General features: G+C 34.0%; 1 protein-coding gene across 4 annotated transcripts in view; it reads left to right on the top strand.

Annotated features, from left to right (window-relative positions):
• ADGB (androglobin) overlaps positions 1-21,186 on the top strand; it is a 148,147-nt gene that overhangs the window by 37,796 nt on the left and 89,165 nt on the right. For all 4 annotated transcript variants that reach the window (XM_074368212.1, XM_074368213.1, XM_074368211.1 and 1 more), the window contains exons 6-10: positions 117-256; positions 2,795-2,881; positions 12,248-12,486; positions 16,515-16,655; positions 18,899-18,993. In XM_074368212.1, coding sequence (XP_074224313.1) covers positions 117-256; positions 2,795-2,881; positions 12,248-12,486; positions 16,515-16,655; positions 18,899-18,993 — 702 coding nt within the window. The remainder of the gene's footprint in view (positions 1-116; positions 257-2,794; positions 2,882-12,247; positions 12,487-16,514; positions 16,656-18,898; positions 18,994-21,186) is intronic.

Below are 21,186 nucleotides of genomic sequence, written 5' to 3'. Positions count from 1 at the left end.
GGATGTAAGAAGCTAATAAAATTATAAAGCAATAAATAATGTCAACAGTGTACAGTAATGTATATGAAAAAATAATATAAATCATTGATGATATGTTCCTTTCTTCTCATTTTTAGGGTTGCTGGAGGAAGATAACTATTGATGACTTTCTGCCTTTTGATGAAGAAAACAATCTCCTGCTTCCTGCGACAACCTATGAATTTGAACTTTGGCCAATGCTTTTATCTAAAGCTATCATTAAGCTGGCAAATGTTGAGTAGGTAGAATGAAGAATTATCACTTACTTTTATAAAAACAAAACAAACAAAAAAAACCCAACAGCAACAATAACTATACATCTATATTGCACACCCTTAATTTTTTAAAAAATCAGGTTTATAAAGCCTTCTTTCCAAACAGTGTAAACTTCCTAATATAAAAATAAACATGCCAAAGCCACTGATTTGAAGTATTGCGTTAGCCAGCGATAATAAAAGTTCCCTCAAGAATACTCAAAATTTATTCTCTATCCAGTGTTTCCTTATGATAATTTAAAAGTCAATCATGGAAAATAGTTTAATGGGAGAAAGAAGTTGTTTTGTACGGGGAAATGGTTCATCTAAACACAGAATAATGTATACTGGAATCCAGTGAACATTTCAGGCTCTGTACATGCAGCAATTACCTACTCGTGTTGAAAACCTGCACTCTTCTCAAGGCTGTCAACATACTCCTCACACTTTTGGTAACATTAGTCCTTTTTAATATATTCATGTTGAAAACTACTCATGTTTCCTTCAATATTCCTATGAAATCTGTTCATGTCTTGTATTCCCGCACTGACTTGTGCAGGAGACATATATGAGACACATCTACTAGGTTTATTCTCTCAGCTGCCACTTGCAGAGACCTGTGGTCACCCCATCCCAGCCTTAGCCTTGCAAAAAAAGCTTTGATGCCTGAGTTGCAAGTAAGTGCAAGGCAACTTTGTGTCGGTGCTCAGTGGGAGAGCTCTCCCACACAATGCACCAGCTTGAATTTGATACCCTTCTCCCTCCTGCAGTGTATCACAGCCTCTCCTTTTCAATAAAACACACCCACTGGCTTTAACAGGTCACCCCAGACATTTGCTCAAAGCTCGGCCCCTCCCCTTCTGTTGTTACACACAGCAATGTCAGTCAGAAGCCTGGTCTGCTTCTCTGTGGATTTTCTTTTGGCTCAGCTTCCTCTTTCTCTCCCAAAGCTACACAACAGAAACAGCCACTCCTACTGCCATCCTCTTCATCTTTCTTTTCTCTTACTAACCCTGAATTTTCTATTGAGAATTTGTTTTACCCAGCTTGCAACCCTTAATTTCAATCATTTTTTAAAAACTCAGCCCATGTCATTTTAGGTAGCTGAATACTACTAAGTATTTAAAACGGTGTTGACTACGTTTGTTTATTTTGAAAGAAAATAATGTTCCTAATTCTCAGACCTAACTCGAAGTTCAGCAAATTAGAGCTGCAAGGCCAGTGAAGCAGTAAATGTGTGACCTGGATAATTGGGGTGGCGTTTTATCTTTCTTAAAGCCATAGTTCAGTAGAATTTTATAACAACTTGAGTCATAGAATTACTGCTATTTTTGAAAAGTAAACAAATTCAACTTGGAAATAAAGGACCAGAATTAATGTGAGACATTTCTTAGGCTTTCCAGTGGAAATCTGCGCAACGTGGTCCAATTTATATTTGTCCAAACATTTTTTTCTCAGATTTTATAGTATATAAAATCTATTTTCATGTGAGTTTTTGCTTCTTACCTTAAAAATTAATATTGAGTGGTTATTTAAATATCACTGTGAGATATGCAAAGGAAAAGGTATTATTTTTTTAGGTTTGTACAGTCACTTCCTAAAAATGATTATTCAAAGAGTTTAGACTGTGAATATCCTACAGAATATTTATCTTTGAGATATGTAGACACATCAAAGTTTATAATCTGTAAACAACAAACCAATGTAAATTTCTAAATGATGGAGCATGTGACTAAGATGGTAAAATTTCTTTCTGAAGAAAAAGACATGTATGTTAGTCAATACCATCAATCACCACCCTTGGCATAAGGTGAAGCTCTGATTCCTGAGCAGAAAACAATTTTAATGTATGTGTGTTGATATAAATAGGCTAATCACTTCAGAAAAAAACTTAAAAAATGAAAGGGTTAAAATTAGAAGCGTGATACTTGGTCAACCACAACCTCATTTGATTTTACGTGAGGGTGGCAGGTTCACTCTTTTGTACAGGATAGAAGGGATGATTCTGGTTTCTCTGAAATTATCTAAGGATCTAATTAAAGATATCTGATGCCCATCTAGTCCTGCCACGTGTGAGACTGACATAATACGCAGCCTTACGGACGTCTTAGAATCATTCCTGAAATCAGAAAGATGAAAGACACTGTCCTATTTTTAAAAGAACATGATTACTATATTGAAAATATAAAATAGATTATATATCATCTCTCTATATTTCATAATATATAATATGTATAGATATGTTTTAAGTATGTGACAGTGTTTTACATATATGACATTTTAAAGTGAAGCTTATAAGCATGTTTTTTAACAGATATGAAATTTTATCATGGGATCTATTTAAGTGCCTTAGCAAAACAAGTCATCTGGCTGGTGGAAAAGTATTTTCTTGTCCTCTAATATAACCAGTAGGACCCCTACATTTATTGTTGTATCATTGCGTATTAGACATTCCTATTTCTTATGTATCTCTCTGTGTCTTCAAGTGTTATTAACTGTACAATTGCACATTTTTTTTTTAGCATCCACGTAGCAGAGAGGCGAGAACTGGGAGAGTTCATGGTGATTCATGCACTCACAGGATGGTTACCGGAAGTCATTTCTCTCCAGTACGTTTCACCCTTTAAGTTACTCATATATTTTTTTCTTCTTTCTTCCCCGGTAAGGTTTCTTTAACTAAAATATTCTTAATCTTTAAGAAAATTTCAAAAATTGTCACATTTTATAAAATGTTCGGAGAATAACATTTTATAGTATTATATAAAATTCTTTAAGAAGTCCAGGATAAAATTTTTTTCCTTATATACACTATGAATTTAATCCTTAAGCATCTGAATTACAAATATTAAAACAATGTTATTTATTATGGTAATGTATTTACAGCTGTCCCTTTATACTTGTTCACCTACTCAATACAGAAACATGAAAGCTAACTAACCACTTGTACTAGGGAATAAATAATAATAAAATGTCTATTAGGCATTAGGTATTTTAATATATTACTTCTAATTAAAGCCCACAGTCCTGAAAAGATTATCTTATTTAATCATCCATATGACCCTATCAGCTAGGTATATGTTATTAGAAATGAGGAAATGGAAGCTCAGAGTAGTTGAATTCCCTAAAGCTGTGTACATTGTACCAGGAGGAGATAAAAATGGAATCTAAGTCTTGCGGGGTCCAAAGCCCACAGTCTTTCTCTCATATGATTCTAGATATACAGATATTGCTTATCTATGTCCAAAAAAGAGAGAACATTTAAAGTAATGCTTACTTAAATTTCACAAATACTTTTGTTTTATACATAAAGGTTATAGACATAATTTGATCATGTTACCACAGACACTGGAAATTAATCAGGTTAAGGTGCATAGAGAACAATTATATCAATAGATCTGAGCATACCGTCAATCCAGATGCTGATTTTTACAAGATCAAATCCACAGTAATCAATTTGGATCAACTCTGATCTTTGATATTAGAAAGCTACCATTCCCAGGGTCCAAGTTAAAGGAGCTTGAAGACAGGTGCTCGTAACTTGGATTCTAAACATCTAAATCATCTTTTCAGAAGAATAAGCTAGCCATTGCTTGGTTCAAATAAAAATATTTACAAGGAAAAAATGGGAAGGTAGACAACTACCTGGAAGGACCACTTTCTCAAAAGAGGGCTGATCTTGCTCTTTACCTGTGGGGAAGGGTCCAGATGGCACCCTTTAGAGGTCTCGTGGAAAATTCTTTTCTGATATCTAAGAAAAGAGAAAATTCCTTGACATAATATGGACAATGTTAGTGGAGAGAAGCTGAGAGAGAATGGGATTTCTAAGTACAGACTTTTCTAAATTTTTATCTTCAGTGTTGATGGAACGCTTACAGCTTTGCCTTAATTCTTTCTGCAGTGAAGATACCAGAAATTTGAAAATATCAGAGGTCTGTCAAAGGGTGGTAAAGAAACAGGGGAGCAAAGTAATTCATGACTAGAAAATCAGTAAATTAAAAATTGTGGATTGTCTCTTGCTAGAATCATACAGTGAAATCATACATGAAAATTGGAAACAATGTTCATACACTTTCAGAATCAGAAGACCAGTTTAATCATTAAATTGAATTAACATTTTGAAGAATTGTAGATGGTCAACTTGCATGAATTTGTGGTTGCTTATGAAATGTCTATGAAAATGATATAAGGGGGAAAAGCTTGAGCTTTAGAATCAGATCCATGTAGCTGGACTTACATTCTTATACTCCAATTTGAAGCTATGTGAATTTTGCTAGTAATATAACTTCTTTGGGCCCTAGTTTTTTCATATTTAAAATGGGGTAAAATGACTTATCATATATGATTTTTCTGAGATTAAGTGAGTAGATGAGCGTTTCAGAAAAAGTAGCTAGTATATGGTAGAGACTTAACTGGTGGAAGTTTCTTTCCCTCTAATGAGTATCACTAGATTATCTAATATTATTTAGAAATACATATAGAAGTTAACAGTCAACCTTCAGAAACAGGGAAAAGTCTGAAAAATAAGTGAGACTGACTCAGCTGTTCAAATTGATCATTTTTCTTCTAAATAGAACCAAACATAAAAGATATACACTATCTTTGATCTATGTCATGATTTGTAGGATTTTTTGTTATAAACATTCTGCCACATTATTCATATAATTTAAAATTACAATTGTACTACAAAATTACAAAGTTAATTCATGTGTACATATATATGTATAATTTTAAATGAAAATAATACCATGAAACAGTATATAAGTGATTGTCAAGAAATGTTTCATTTGAACTCACCATCTGCCAGGGATGCAGGCAGAAGTCAGGTGCGGCTTCGTGGAGAAAGTTTCCACTTGGTCTGGGCCTTTATTGTTGCCTGGGTTTGATTTGAAGGGAAGGAAGGAAAGGGACATGGAAGTCAGGAGACCAGTATGATCAAAGCCACGGTATGTTCATGAGTGGGATGCTTCTATTACTAAGAAGAATTAGAGTGCGCAGAACAGCCCCTGGGGGGCTTAGCCAGGCATGGCCGTGGTTTCACAGAGGTCGAGGAGAATTAGAGTATTCAAGTTTCAAACTTATGTACACTGCTGAACTTTTCCATATGAAAATCAATTAAGGTGAAGTGTTTTGTGGCATTTCCAACAGACAGCCCTTTCCCTCCCACTCTCCCACAGGAGAACAAAAGGGAGACGTTGCTCTATTCACAGTTATTGACTTTGCCTCTTACATTTCCCTACAGTTAGCACTGTTTCATCATTAGGAAAAAAAAAACCTTCTAACTCCATATAATAATAGAAACACAGAGTGGATATTAGAAGTCTCACAATTTCAAATCAAGAGATGACTCTTTAAACCACAAATTCTCTGATCTTGGTGTAGTTCATTTGTAAATAGAGCACTTCGCCCCCTATATCTAAGCCTAACTGTCCAATAAGTTATATAGCTTCATCCTATGGTGTTTGAATATTTCTTTTTTGTAGCATAATACTTTTTATACAGTAGATGAAGGAAAAAAACAAACAAACAAAAAAAATGGGTTTTGGATTCAGAAAGATCTGTTTTAACCCTGATTCTATCATTTGCTAGTTGTGTGACTGCATAACATCTTAACGTCTTAAATGTCAATCAGGATTGTAAATACCTATGTTGCAGAGCTGTTGTGGGAGTAACTGCAAAAATAAAAACTCTGTCTTGGCAACCACTAGCTGGCCACCCACATTTTCATTCTGTTCCTCAAATGCACCAAACTCATCGTCCCTTAGGGTCTTCACATGAGCTGTTCTTTCCTTATTCCTGGAATGATCTTGCACCAGATATTTACTGCATATGTCATGACATTTAGATCTCACCAAGCTTAAATATCAACTTTTGGTGTAGAGTCTAAAAAATTATCACCAAGACTGATTTCAAGTAGCTAAATACCTATTGCTTTCTTCTAGGAGTTTTATGGTTTCAAGGGTCACTTTTTAATACATTTTGAGTTAGTGTTTATGTATGGTGTAACATATTGGTTAAGTTTTAATCTTTTGCATGTGGCTGTCCAGTTTTCTCAGCACCATTTATTAAAGAAACTGTATTTTTCCTCATTATATTCTTGGCTCCTTTGTCATAAATTAATTTACCATATATGCATGAGTTCATTTCTGGGCTCTCTATTCTGTTCCATTGATCTATGTATCTGTTTTTATGCCAATATTATGCTATTTTGATTACTGTGGCTTTGTGTTGTAGTTTGAAATCAGGAAATGTGATGCCTCCAGATGTGTCGTTCTTTCTCAAGATTGCTTTGGCTATTCAGGATCTTTTGTGGTTCTATTCAAATTTTAGGATTGTTTGTTCTATTTCTGTGAAAAATATCATTAGAATTTTGATAGAGACTGCATTGAATCTTTAGATTGCTTTGGGTAATATGGACATTTTAATGATATTAATTCTTCCAATCCATGAGCAAGGAATATCTTTCCTTTAATTGTGTCTTCTTCAATATCTCTCATAAATGTCTTACAGTTTTCAGTGTAGGTTTTTCACCACTGAAAAGTTTGGTGAAGTTATGGTTAAGTTTATTCCTAGGTATTTTAGGGTTGTTTATTTTTCCTGCAATTGTATATGAGATTGTTTTCTTAATTTCTCTTTAGGATAGTTCATTATTAGTGCATAGAATGCAAATGATTTCTGTATATTGATTTTGTATTCTGCAACTGTACTGAATTTGTTTATCCTAACAGTTTGCAGGTGAAGTTTTTGGGTTTTTCAAAATATAATATCATGCCATCTGCAAATAGTGATCATTTTACATCTTCTTTTCTGATTTGGTTTCCTTTTCTTGCCTAATTGCTCTGGCTAGACCTCAAATACTATGTTGAATAAAAGTGGCTATAGTAAGCATTCTTGTCCTGTTCCTGACCTTAGAAAAAAGCTTTCAGCTTTTCACTATTGACTATGATATTAGCTGTGGACTTGTCATATACATCCTTTACTGTATTGAGGCACATTCACTCTAAACCCATTTTGTTGGGCATTTTTAACATTAATGCATGTTGAATTTGTCAAACGTTTTTTTGCATCTATTGAGATGACCATATGATTTTATCTTTCATTCTTTTACTGTGATGTAGCAACATTGATTGATTTCTGTGCATTGAATCATTCTTAAACCCCTGGAATAAATCCCACTTGATCATAGTGTATGATACTTTTAATATATTAAAATATGTATATATTAATATATTTAGTATACGTTAAATTTTGTTTGCTAATATTTTGTCGTGAATTTTTTGCATCTGTGTTCATTAGGAATTTTGGTCTGTAGTTTTCTTTTGTTGTGGTGTCCTTGTCTGGTTTCAGTATCAGGGTAATACTGGCCTTGTAAAATGAGTTTAAAAGTGTTCCCCTCTCCTAATTTTTGGATGATTTTGAGAAGTATTGGTATTAATTCTTTTTTAAACATTGGTAGAATTCACCAGTGAAGCTATCTGGCTCTGGACTTTTCATTGTTGGGGGGTTTTTGATTCCTGATTTGGTCCTTACTAGTAATCAGTCTGCTCAGATTTTCTCTTTCTTTGTCTTGGTAAGTTGTCTGTTTCTAGAAATTAATCCATTTCTTCTAGGTTATACAATTTGTTGTTGTACACTTGTTTACAGTAATCTCTCATGATCCTTTGCATTTCTGTGGTATTAATTGCAATGTGTCTGTTTCATTTCTGATTTTATTCACTGGAATCTTCTCCCTTTTTTCTTTGTTAGTGACTCTAGTTAAGGCTTGTCAGTTTCATTTCTTTTCCAAAAAAATCAGCTCTTAGTTTCTTTGATCTTTTCTATTGTCTTTGTAGTCTCTCATTTATTTCCACTGTGATCATCATTTCTTTCCTTCTACTAACTTTAGGCTTCACTTGTTCTTCTTTTTCTAGTTCCTTAAGGTGTAAAGTTAGGTAGTTTATTTGAAATCTTCCTTATTTCTTGATGTAGGTACTTATTGCTATGTACTTCTCTCTCAGGACTATTTCTCTCTTAGAACTGCTTTTGTTTTGGTGTATTTGTTTTGTTGTATTTATTGTATATTTGTTATGTTGTACTTCCATTTTTATTTGTTTCAAGGTATTGGTTGATCAGTAACATGTTGTTTAATATCCACATAGCTGTGAATTTCCCAGTTTTCCTTTTGTATTTAATTTCTAGTTACATACAATTGTGGTTAGAAAAGATACTTGATAAAATTTCATTCTTGAATTCATTAAGACTTGTTTTGTAACTTGATATATGTTTATCCTGGAGGATGTTCCACCTGCATTTGAGAAAAAATGTGTATTCTGTTGCTTTTGGGTGGAATGTTCTGTTTGTGTCCAAGTCAATCCTGTTTAATATGCCATTCAAGGCCAATGTTTCCTTATTGATTTTCTGTCTGGATGATCTATTCATTGAGGAAAGTGGGATATTAAAGTCTCCTACTGCTATTGTATTGCTTTCTATTTCTCCAGGTGTGTCTGTTAATATTTGCTTTATATACTTAGGTGCTCACGTGTTGGGTGCATTAATACTTACAGATGTTATATGCTCTTGTTGGATTGATTCCTTTATCATTTTATAATTGCCTTCTTTGTCTCTTAGTAGAGACTTCTTAAAGACTTTTTTGTCTGATGTAAGTATAGCTACCCCATATTTGTTGGTTTTCATTTGCATGAAGTATCTTTTTCCATCCCTTTATTTTTAGTCTGTTTGAATTACATCTGACATGAGTCTCTTGTAGGCAGCATGTAGGTGGATTTTTTTTTTAATCCATTTATCCCACTATGTCTCTTGATTGGAGAACTTAATCCATTTACATTTAAGATAATTATTCATTGGACTGACTTATTGCCACTGTTAGTTTTCTGGTTTTTCTTTATTTTGTTCGATCCTGTTTTCTTTTGTTGTCTTCCTTTGTAATTTCATGATGCTCTGTAGTGAGATGTTTAGATTCCTTTCTTTTTATCTTTTGTGTATCTACTATCAGTTTCTGCTTTGTGGTTACCATGAGTCTTATATTAAACAACTTTTATTTATTAGTCTATTTTAAGTTGATAACAAATTAAGTTTGAACACATTCTAAAGCTCTGCATTGTTACTCCCTTCATTCACATTGGATGTTTTTGTTATCACAATTTACAACTTTTTATCTTGCATATCCCTTAACAAATTACTGTAATTATAGTTATTTTTACTTTGTCCTTCATCCTTCATACTAGCTTTATAAGTGATTAACTCACCATCTTTACATTATATTTTTCTGAATTTTACTATATATTAATCTTTATCAGTGAGATTCATATTTACTTATGTTTTCTATTACTAATTAGTGCTCTTTGGTTTCAATTTGAAGAAATCCCTTCAACATTTCTCATAAAGCTGATCTAGTGGTGATAAACTCCTTTAGCTTTTGCTTGTCTGGAAAACTCTCTATTTCTCTTTCAGTTCTGAATGACAAATTTGGAGTAGAATATTCTTGGTTGGCAGTTTTTTCTTTCAGCCCGTTTAGTATATTATGCTACTCCCCTCTAGTCTGCAAACTTTCTGCTGAATAATCTCATAGTTTTATGGAGGTTCCCTTGTCCATGACAATTTTTTTTTTCACTTACTGCTTTGAAGATTCCCTCCTTAACTTTTGACACTCTAATTATAATGTGACTTGGTGTGCGTCTATCTGAGTTTATCTAAATCAGAATTCTCTGGGCATCCTGAATATCTGTTTCCTTTCCCAGGTTAAGGAATTTTTCAGGCATTATTTCTTCAGATAAGATTTCTGTCCCTTTCTCGCTCTTCTTCTTCCAGGACCCCTACAATCAATGTTTGTTTGTTGTTCCATAAGTTGCTTAAGCTATCTTCACCTTTTAAAATTATTTTTAAAATTTTTACTGCTCTGATTGGGTGAGTTCCATGACCTTGTCTTCAAGTTCATTGATCCTGTCTTCCAGTTTATCTAGTCTGATGTTAAAACCCTCTAATGTATTTTTCAGTTCAGTTATTGTGTTCTTCAGCTCTTTGACTTCTATTTGGTACTTTCTTATACTTCCTATCTATTGAAATACTAGTTTTGTTTATCCATTTTTTTCCTGAGCTCAGTGAGCCTCTTTATAACCATTGTTTTGAACTCTTTATCAGATAAATCACTTATCTCTATTTCATTAAGATCTTTTTCTGAGGTTTTATCTTGTTCTTTTGTTTGGAACATATCCCTCTGGTTTTTTCATTTTCCTTAACTCTCTTTTTATGCTTTAGATAAAATATCTATCTCTTGTAGTCTTCAGGGAGTGTCCTCATGTAGAAGTTAAAACCTATTCAATCTGCCCTATCTCTTAGTCTCTCAAACCTATGTGATTGTACATAAACTGCCTACTTTACTTCAGTGGCTCACAGTACTTAAGGATGTGCCAAGACCTGTCAGTCTGTCAAAGGGAAGGTTTTCAGTCAGTATCTAGATTCAGTCTGATTAGAACCAAGATTATCAGGCAGTAACTTTTAAAGTACACACATATGCCTTTTTCATTGGAAGACTGTGAGATGGGAGTGTCTGTCTGCTCCTTCTGTGCTGAGTCCTGGGGTGATAGCCAGTTAAAAACTGCATCTTTCTTTGCTACTGTTCCTTTCAGTCTGTGAACTCAAGCCTAGCTGCTCACCAGACTCATGCTATCAAGGGATATGTCCTCTCAGTGGCAGACACAAAAGCCAGGGCTTCAGACCGTACATAAGCTCCTCTCTCTGAGACACCAATGGAGGAGCATGAATATGGCACCTACCAACCTCCCCAGACTCTGGAGAAGATTGTAGTTGACATCTAGATGTGGGTTTAATTAGAAGTCTACCCCTCAGGCCACAGCTGTGGAGATAAGCTAATCTGCCTTTCCTATAGAATGGCTGGGGTTACATTTCAGTCTGCTGTCTCTGTCCTGTGCCCTGCTAGGGAAGGGTGTAACTGGTTAACAACTATTTCTCCATTTGTAATAGTCTCACATGACCCTTGAAGGCAAGCCCCACTGACCACCAATGCCAAGTATTTAAGAGATGTCCTCTGGCAGCAGCCACAAGAATCAGGGCACAAGATGAAAAAACTGGGGCACCTGATGTGTGTACAAGCTCCTCTCTGAGAGATGCCAGTGCTCCAGGGCACAGTAGCAGGAGAGAGCCAAGATAGCACCCCTGCCCTGAGATCTCTGGGTAGGGTTACAGTCAGCCCTGATAAATGTTTAATTAGCAACCTGCTCCTCAGGCTGACACTTTGATAAGCAAATTAGCCTCTTGCACAGAAGGTCTGGGTGCTTTTCAGTCGGATGCCTCTGTGCTGGGTGAATCCATAAGAGTCCTTTAAGAATTGTTTCTGAGCTCACTGCAGCCTTGTGGGTCCCATGGATGCAAGTCCTGCTGGCTTTCAAAACTAGCTATTTTGGGATTCTGTCTCTGAGCTTCAGGTCTTAAAAGTTGGGTGCCAGATGTGGGGTTCAAATGCTTCACTCCTCAGGGAAAAGCTCACAGTTATGAGGTCCCCCCAAATTGTGGGTTCCCACACTGAAGGGGATTGATAGCAAAACTGTGTCTCAGCCTCTTCTACCCATTTAAATATGGGGTTTTTTTTTCTTGTTTGCCAAATATGTAAGAATTTCTCAGCTAGGTTTTTTTTATTATTATTATCTTCAGAGGAAATTGTTCTGTATTTAGCTGTAGATTTGGTGTGTCCATAGGAAGAGGTGAGTTCAGAATCCTCTTACATAGTCACCTTCAACTGGAACTCTGTGTTTGATGTCTTTGCATCAGCAAAGCCCAGCACAGAGTAGGCACTCAAACAAAGCTTGTTGAATTCATGAGTACGTATGGTGTTTTTAACCAAAATATGAAATAACTATTGAAATTTGTCTTGTGAAATAGACAGTTGATTTTTTTCTGTTAGTAATTTCTTGATGTGGAGTAAAAAACTTAATTTGGAAATTAATGTTGTTTTTTAACCTAAGCCCAGGATATATGGACAAAGTTTGGGAGCTCTTGAAAGAAATATTGCCTGAGTTTAAGCTGTCAGATGAGTCCAGCTCTGAAAACAAAATAACAGAGATCGATGCCAAATTAAAAGAACAAGGGAAAGATGTGAAGGATGGGAAAGAAGTGAAAGATGGCAAAGATGGCAAGGAATTCAAACCTGAAGGTTCAACAACAACACTAAAATTATCTGAGAAAAGTGACAGAGTTTTAAAGGGTAAGACATTCTATATCACAGTGTTATTCAACATGGGTATTGTTTATAAATGCTTTACAGTCATTGCTGAATTTAATGATTCTTTATTATCATTTATTAAGTTTTGTGCAAACAGTCATGTAATTAAGGTCCTTTCTTTTCAGGATATTTCAGTGGTGTTTACTAATTACTGTTCTATATGTTGCTTTCTTTAAAAATCAAAGGCAATTATATATTTTGATGATACTAAATTAATGTAGTATTAATATAGAAACAGACATTACGTTTGCAATTTCCTTTAAACGCATTTTTCTTATATGTTATAAGTATAGTGGAATGAACCAAAATAGCAAAGGAGAAAAGTTGTCCTGTTTTTCTTTTCAGAAATTGTGAAATGGACATAGATTAGATTATGATTTGCAGGTGGTTTATTGTAAGGTGGAAGTTAAAATCTGGAAAAAACTTTTACGTTATTTTACAAAGTGTAGGAGCATTTCTCTTCTTAAAGTGAGAAATATATTGAATAATTATGTATTTATGGTTTCCAAAATATCTCATGTATCTGTGCATATGAACAATAATGCCTATATGCTAGAGTTAAATATACTAGAAAGTACTCCACTTTTTGTACACCTTGATAGCGTCTATAATGATCTTTGAAATATTTATGTTTTATAAGATATTCATCTTTTGTCCTTATCAAGATCTTACTTACCAGCTTTTCCAACTATATACTGCCCTGAAGTAATTACTGTAAATGTTCTTCAAAGATACATCAAAACATCAAGTGTGTGGTGATATCTGCCTATCATACGCCCCTCTTAAAATGACCTGACATGTGTTAGTTTATAAAAGAAAGCAAAAAAAAAGCCAGATTAAATTTCTTTTACCCAGTGTATTCTAAATTAATTTGAACCTAGAAGCCCTTTCTCATGTATCACAAATTAACTTCTTTATCTATCCATCCATCCATTTGTCCATCCATTCATCCATCCATTCAAATACACTACTTGCTGAGCAGAACCCCAGTAAGTGTTCCAGGAATTAGTGATAGCTCGATGAACAAAATCAGGTGTGGAACTCACTTCCTAGAGCTATGGTCTAGTGAGAGAGACTAACATTAACTCTAAAAATCATAAATACGTAGTAACACAGGAGTCTTGAAAGGAATACAGAAAACTGTAGTTCATAAGCGGGGCTGAGTCTGGGGCATCAGAAAAGAATTCTCTAAGGAATTTTGAGCTGTATTTGCAAAAATGAGAGCGAAATCTAGAGGAAGATGAGGGACTGTAGAGGGAAGAGCATTCTAGGCAGAGGAGAGAGCAGATATAATTGTTATGAGGCAGTAGGAGGAATGTCAGGGATTTGGAAGACCTGGTAGAAGATGCATTTAGCTGGAAGAAAGGATGTGAGGAATAAAGTGCTTAAGAAGAGCCTGGAGAAGTAGGTAGGGGAGTGATCGTACAAATCTTCTGTGTCATGTTAAGATTATCGATCTTTAACAAAGAGCAATTGACAGTTAATGGAGAGTTTACAATTGAGTCATGCTCTATTTCACATTTTCGAAAGGATATTCTGATTCTCTGAGAAAAAGATAATGTGGGGTGCCAGTTGGGGTGGAAGGCCATTGACATGAGTAGATACAGAAAAAACAATTTGGAGACTATTGCATCAGCTCATTTTAGAAACAATAATAGCTTGGAATGGGGTGGAGCAACAGACAAAGTAAATGAGAGATATTTAAAAAGTTTAAAAATGACAGGATGTGGCAAAGATAACTTGTAGAATTCTGACTTGCAAGACTGGATAGATGGCAGTACCTTTGACTGGGATGGGTAACGCTAAAAGAAGAATGGCTTTATGAGGAGAGATTACAAAATGATTTAGAACATATTGAACTTGAGGTGCCTTCAAGGAACGAAGTGTACTTTTCAAGTCAAGATTTCCAGGCTGGTGCTATGCACTTGGGAATCACTGACAAGTGCATGCTAAATTAAACCATGAATGACATTCCCAAGGAGATGACATAGAGTGAGCAGATTAGGAAGCTTGAGACTGAGCTTTAAATAAGCTAAACATCTGAGAACTAGGTACAAAATAATGAGCTGGAAAAAAAGTTTAAGGGCTGACCAGAGAAACTGGAAGAAGACTAGCAGGGCGCGTTGCTATTGAATTCAAAGGAAAAGAGTGTTTCAAGAATCAGAGAGATTGTCTGTGTCAAATAGAATTCAAATTTCTCTGTTGCATTTTGTGACATGGAGATCATTGGGCACTGATACATAACGGGAGTGGAAGACACAGTGGAGAGGTTAAGAAATAAGTGGGAAGCGAAATAATGTGTAAACAACCCTGTTAGAATTGTGTCTGTGAAGAACAGGAGGACTTCAGCGTGGAAGCTGACAGGGAATATGTGGGACCCCTGAAGGATATATAAATTTTAATCTAATGAAGAAGAATCAAGTATTTCAAAGTGGTGATTGGGAAAATGCAGCTGAAGTGACAGCCGTGGTATAGGTTTCCAGAGAGCCCAGGTGAAGGGGATTGGACCAATTCAGGAGAGCAATGTCTCCTTCATTCTAACAGGTACACACGGGGCATGGGAGAGAATAGATGCAGATGTCAGTGGGTAGATTGGTTTGCTAGGGAGAAGCTGAGGGTTTCTGACAAAAGGCTTCTATTCTTTCTATTTATAGGCAGCCCATCTATGAGCTAAGAGTGATGTGGAGGTAGAGTTGAAGGTTCTGGCGGTTATTTAAAATAGATGTGACAGAAGTTTGGAGAAAAGGGGAAGATTAGAGCCAGTAGTGCTCAGCTGCTAATTCTGTTCAGAGGGGTTGGCCAGATGGCTGAAATGAAATGATGGAGGAGCAAAAACTTTATTCAGGGTATTGGTGAAAACATATTTTGGTTAACATTTTTGCATACTATCCAAATTTCTACGTGAAATAGTGTTTTTTCTATTTACAATTTTCATTATATTATTTTAAGTTATGAGTTCTAAACAGTCATTTGAAGGCTTTAAAAATCCTATTTTAAAATCATACATGAAGTCATATATTGTTACCTATGATTAATTTTAAGTCAAATATTTATAGAGAAAACACAGAATTCTGATGATCTATTTTTTATACTCAAGCTTCCCAGTGAAATGTGTAATCCTACACTTAACAGTTATCATTGCTTTTGTATCTAACACCAATGTAAAATCTACTATAAAAGCTAAGATATGAGACAGATTTACTTTAGAGGCTAAGGAACAATATAAGTTGTTAACGTTATAGTTTTGGTTTGTGCAAATTTTTTACAAACAAGCAACCTGATCAATGGTGATTACAAATTTAGCAAATAATGAAAAGATGAATGGCAGAAATTTGAAATTTCTGTTTTAGAATTGGAAGGTATTTATTAGAAAATTTAAAAATTGGGGGGTATTTTTTAAAGTTGAAAGAGAACATGCTTTATAGAAATGCACATATGAATGGAAATTCAAATGGTGGATGATTCTGGGTACCGAGTTTTACTACACACATCACGTTGGCAATAAGATGTTGATTTGTGGATATTGGTTGCTGACCAGACTCCACCAGAAAATATTCTGGGGGCAGAAAGGTGTATTTCTTGAGATGGATGCCCCAAATAAAGGATATCTGAGAGGCTCCACATTTAGGACTAAACTTTAAGCACATTCTTCACTGTTCTTTGTTTTTCGTTTTTAAAATGAGAAAATTAGCCTGACACCATAATTTTATATAAATAAATTATATTTAACTGATTATCTACATTTAAGATAAAATTATTATAGTCAATAAAAAATAATGCTACAGCATTATTTACTGTGCTTCGTCTTTCACAATGCATCTCAATTTTCAAAATTTTCGCTTTATTTTGAATTAGAAGTGAGTAGTGTTTGGGGAAATTTGTGGCTATTTTATACTTAAATAACTTAAATAAAACTATTGTTTTGGTTTTCTTTTCAACGCAATGACTAAATAAGCAACATAGATTGAGGTTTTATAGTTAAAAGATTTATTATATTTTTAATGTGTTAGAGAAAGCCGATGCAAGAGACCCTGGGAAGAAGAGGAGTAGAGATGGAGAGAAGGAAAGAGAAAAGGAAAAATTCAAATGGTCACTTCATGGTTCGAGACCTTCATCAGATGTACAGTACTCTCTACAGTCTCTGTTAGATTGTAAGCTCTCCGTCTCCTAGAATAACTCTTTTACCTGTTTCCTAAACTGTTGGAAAACACTGGAGCATAGAGATGTCTTTTCCTGTTTAGATGTATCTAAACAAGCTTGTTCAGTAATTTTTAGGCCCTCAGATGATTATGCACAATAGAGCAAGATCCAACATATGAGACAGAAGCCAACGTTATCCAAATTCTAATGGTACAGTGGTCACAGGAGGAGTGTTTACATCAAGGAGGATATATACTAATAAAAAGCATACTATATATTAGAATAGTATATATAACATTTTATATATGATAAAATATATAAATGTAAAATTACGTATTACTATATGTTAGTATATGTCCTCCTGGAATAAATACTTTATATTTATAAAGGTGTGTGTGTGTGTATATATATATATATACAAATTTATATATATATATATAAAATCTTCTTTTAAAACTTTATAGTCCTAACATTGGGTCATCTATCTTGATTGATTAATTAATTAATTCTCAGCTCATTCTCCTTTGCGTGAGAACATGTCCATTTACCTCCAGAACTATGCTTTATCTAGTTTCTTTTTTTTCCATTTGTCTTTGTTCTTAATGCCTTGCTATTTTTTTTGTAAGAACATTTTAATAATTATGGCTCTGTATTCTTAGAGAAATATATCTGGTAGTTGGGAAGAGAAAATACAAATACTAGTCGCTCTAATTTTTATTTTATTTTTTAAAAAATTTTCTTGGAGTGTAGTAGGTTAACAATGCTAGTTTCAGGTATACCGCAAAGTGCTTTTGTTATACACGTGTATACATATATATTTTTTCTTTTCAGATTCTTTTTTCATTATTTGTTATAACAAGAAATGAATATAGTTCTCTGTGCTATATAGTAGGTCCTTGTTTATCTATTTTATATATAGTAATGTGTGTCTGTTAATCCCCAACCCCTAATTTATCTCTCCCTGCCCTTTCCCCTTTGGTAACCATAATTTGTTTTCTATGTCCATGAGTCTGTTTGTGGTTTGTAAATAGAATTTGTGTTTTTTTTTAGATTCCACAAATAAGCAATATCATATGATATTTGTCTTTCTCTGTCTCACTTAACTTCACTCAATATGATAATCTCTAGGTCCATCTATGTTGCTGCAAATGGCATTCTTTCATTCTTTTTGTAGCTGAATAATATTCCCTTGTATGTATGTACAGGTCCCCCTACCACACCAACCCATATTCTATATAGGGATCTCTGGTGATGGTGCTCTTCCTGGACCAGGTCTTTTATCTAAATTGTTTTAGGCAGTTAAAGGGGAGGTAAAAAGAAGTCCTGAGTCTTCTGTTTCTTAAGAATAATCCATCTAATAATCTTCATGCAGAAGAGACACATTTTAGGGTGACAAAGTTTTGCTCCCCTACATATTCAAAGTTTACTTTTTAAATGTAAAGGTATGTTTTTATAAGTTTGGCATATTTTATACCTTAGTGACCCAGGGCTCATATCTAATTCATATTTTGTGGCTCTAAATGTATTACTCTTCAATAAACATATTATCTAATGCAGTTAAATGCAAATGCTTGAATTTACTAAAAGAATAAAACAAAATGTTTTAATTAAAAACAAAAACAGTAGAGGTAAATACATTCTCTTATTTTGTCCAAAATCCTTAAAGAACAAAAGTATCATGAATCAAATGTAGTAGTTTCAGGGATGTTAAGGAACACATGAATAAAGGAGTGATGTTCAGAGGCAAATTCTACAAGCATTAAACATTCCAAACCAAGTTACCTTCTTAGGCTTCCTTCTTCATGGAAGGATTAATTTATTTATGTTTTCTTTCTATTTGAAATGTCATAGAAACTCCTGGACTTCTTTAAATTCAGAATAAAGATTCTATCTATAAAAAATAAGAAGTGACTCAATTTTAAAGTTGTTCTTTTTAAACATAATTGTTTGTGGACCGTGCTAAGTTACACTGACTGATAGCTAGAGTAATTTTCTGTAATAACTTTTTTACAGAGAAGTAAAATAATTTTTTAAGGAATTATGTAGTACTGTTATAAAGGTGAAACTAATGAGATATTCTGTAAAATAGAAGCACATTTGAGATTTAACTTTTATTAAATGCATGTAGAGTTATCTACCTATTTTTCACTGGCAAAGATAAGTTCATTAAGGAATTTGAACAGTCTACCATGACCTACTGACAGATCCATTTTGGCTAGAATTTCCACGACACAATGTATGCTTGGTTTTACAGGTTCTTCAGCAATGCCGTCCCCTCAGATGGTTGTATATGCTACCTTTACACCTCTTTATTTGTTTGAAAGGAAGATTTTTTTATTAAAGAAGATGGTAAGCACTCAAGGCCAGGGAACGCAGTATAATATGTGTGTGTGTGTGTGTGTGTGTGTGTGTGTGTGTGTGTGTGTGTGTGTGTGATTACTTGCTGTAGTATAAAGTCCACAAGAATTTAATTAAACTTCCATTCCTGAATTTCAATCTTGTTATCTTTATTATTAAGCACTTGAGCCAAAGGACCTGGAGCATCCAAAGTTTTCTTAGGTGATTGCAACAGTATTATCTAAAAGAAAAAAGGATATAATCTTATATGTTTTTATCAGTTCCTTCCATTATAAACAGAAGAAAAGGCATCAAATCATATATTGAGAATTGTGTAAATTATTCCTAAATAATATCCTTTCTATAGTTAAGTCATACATATTTTCTTAAACTAAGATTGTTCAAATTAATTCACATCCAAGGCTGGTAAACCACTGCTATGAGTTCCTTGCATTTCAAAATGATACATACAAGAATGTTAATGGCTTTTTTTCTTATAAATCTAACAACTTATAGAAAATTTAGCAAATATGGACAAAGGGAATGAAATTAAAATATTCATAGTATAAATACCTAGACATAGGCACTATTAACATCTTGGCATGTATAATTTGCTTTTTTTTTTTTACTTCTCTGCATATTTTCTATGTGTATAAATTTTCACACGGGGGAATTCTATTTTACTTTCTATTTGGAAATCATCTTTTTCACTTGACACTGTATCATTAACATTTTTCCGTGATATTAAATATTTGACAACATAATATTTAATAGTTGCATGGGTTTGCCATAATTTTTTAAGTTATTTTGGTTCTAGGACATTAAAATCATTTTTCTCCTCCCTTTTTAAAAGGTGAAAAACCCATCAGATTGCTCTTCAATCTACTTAGACAAATACCCTGTTATATTTGTATTGATTTCTGACCCTTTAGGGGACTTTCAGACATCCAGCACTTTATTGTTAGAATTCCATGTATTCTGAAACCCTTATATTAAAGTATAAGAAGACAGTGATATAATTGTACACACACACACACACACACACACACATTATATATATTAATGTTCACTTAGTTAGTTTGAAACAACTGAATATTAAAATTCAATAGAAATTAGGTTGAAAGGTAAATACACCAGTTGCATGATTATTGCACTTTACTATGGGCATTAGATTTCTCTTCTGGATGATTTGCCCCAGGGACGTAATGTTATCATTACTTCTTCCTTTCCTTCCTTCCTCTTCCTTTTCCTTCTCCTCCTCCTCCTTCTTCCTTTTTATATAGAAACCATTCCTTCCTGCAAAAGTCTGCAATATAACAAGGGTAATATTGTCAAGACAATAGGACATAATGTGCCAGAATGAATGCAGGCAATGTGGCAATTTCTGTTTTTAATTCGAAGTTATTTAACTTCAGCCATGGTTTAACCCAAGTGTGCTTCCCAGGCCTCCCAAAAACTTGAGTCCTTTGTTAAGACTTGAGCTGGCTATGTTAGCCCTGAATTTTTCTTTTCTTCTTCTTTTTTTTTTAAATCTCCTTATATGGCATTGACCTAGGTGCTGTCTTAGATATTTCAGAGAGATTAAACATCTAACACCGTAGATTACAAAAGAATATGAGCCATGCTTTGTGGAGTGTCATAGACCCATGTACCAGAAATACTTAAATACTTCTTAAGACTGTAAAATAGAAAGACGGGATTTACATCTCCATTATACAGAGAAGGCAGCACAAAATAATCCTTTTTTCTAAAATTTGACAGGGTTAAAGTTGTACAAAAAGGTTTAGCTTTTACAACAGCTATGAAAAAAATTTAAGCCACAGCAAGGCATAATTCCAGATGTTTCTGATTTTTTTTTTCAGTGAATTGCTAATATTCACAAAAGAGAAAAAGAGGATGTGACAATTTCCTCTACTTTTGAATTAGGCCTTAAAAAAAAAAAAACTTAAAGCACTTTCTCTTTATTTCGTATATTTATAATGCTTTTAATGGCTTTTTTTGGACTTAAAAATTCACTAACTCTTTCTTATAATTATCAGTTATTACACTCATTAATTAATCTCTGAATTCAGAAAGAATTGTCCTAGCTCACGGACACCCCCACCTGTTTTGTGCCTCCCAGACTGAGCTATCGTTCGGACTATAACAAAGTATTCCCTAGAGCAAGGCATGTTCTAGCTGAGGCAGTAATTTGGAACAAGCTAA

This window comes from Camelus bactrianus, chromosome 8 (genome assembly GCF_048773025.1).
Source record: "Camelus bactrianus isolate YW-2024 breed Bactrian camel chromosome 8, ASM4877302v1, whole genome shotgun sequence".
Lineage (NCBI taxonomy): Eukaryota > Metazoa > Chordata > Mammalia > Artiodactyla > Camelidae > Camelus > Camelus bactrianus.
This window is presented reverse-complemented; position numbering and strand designations above follow the sequence as displayed.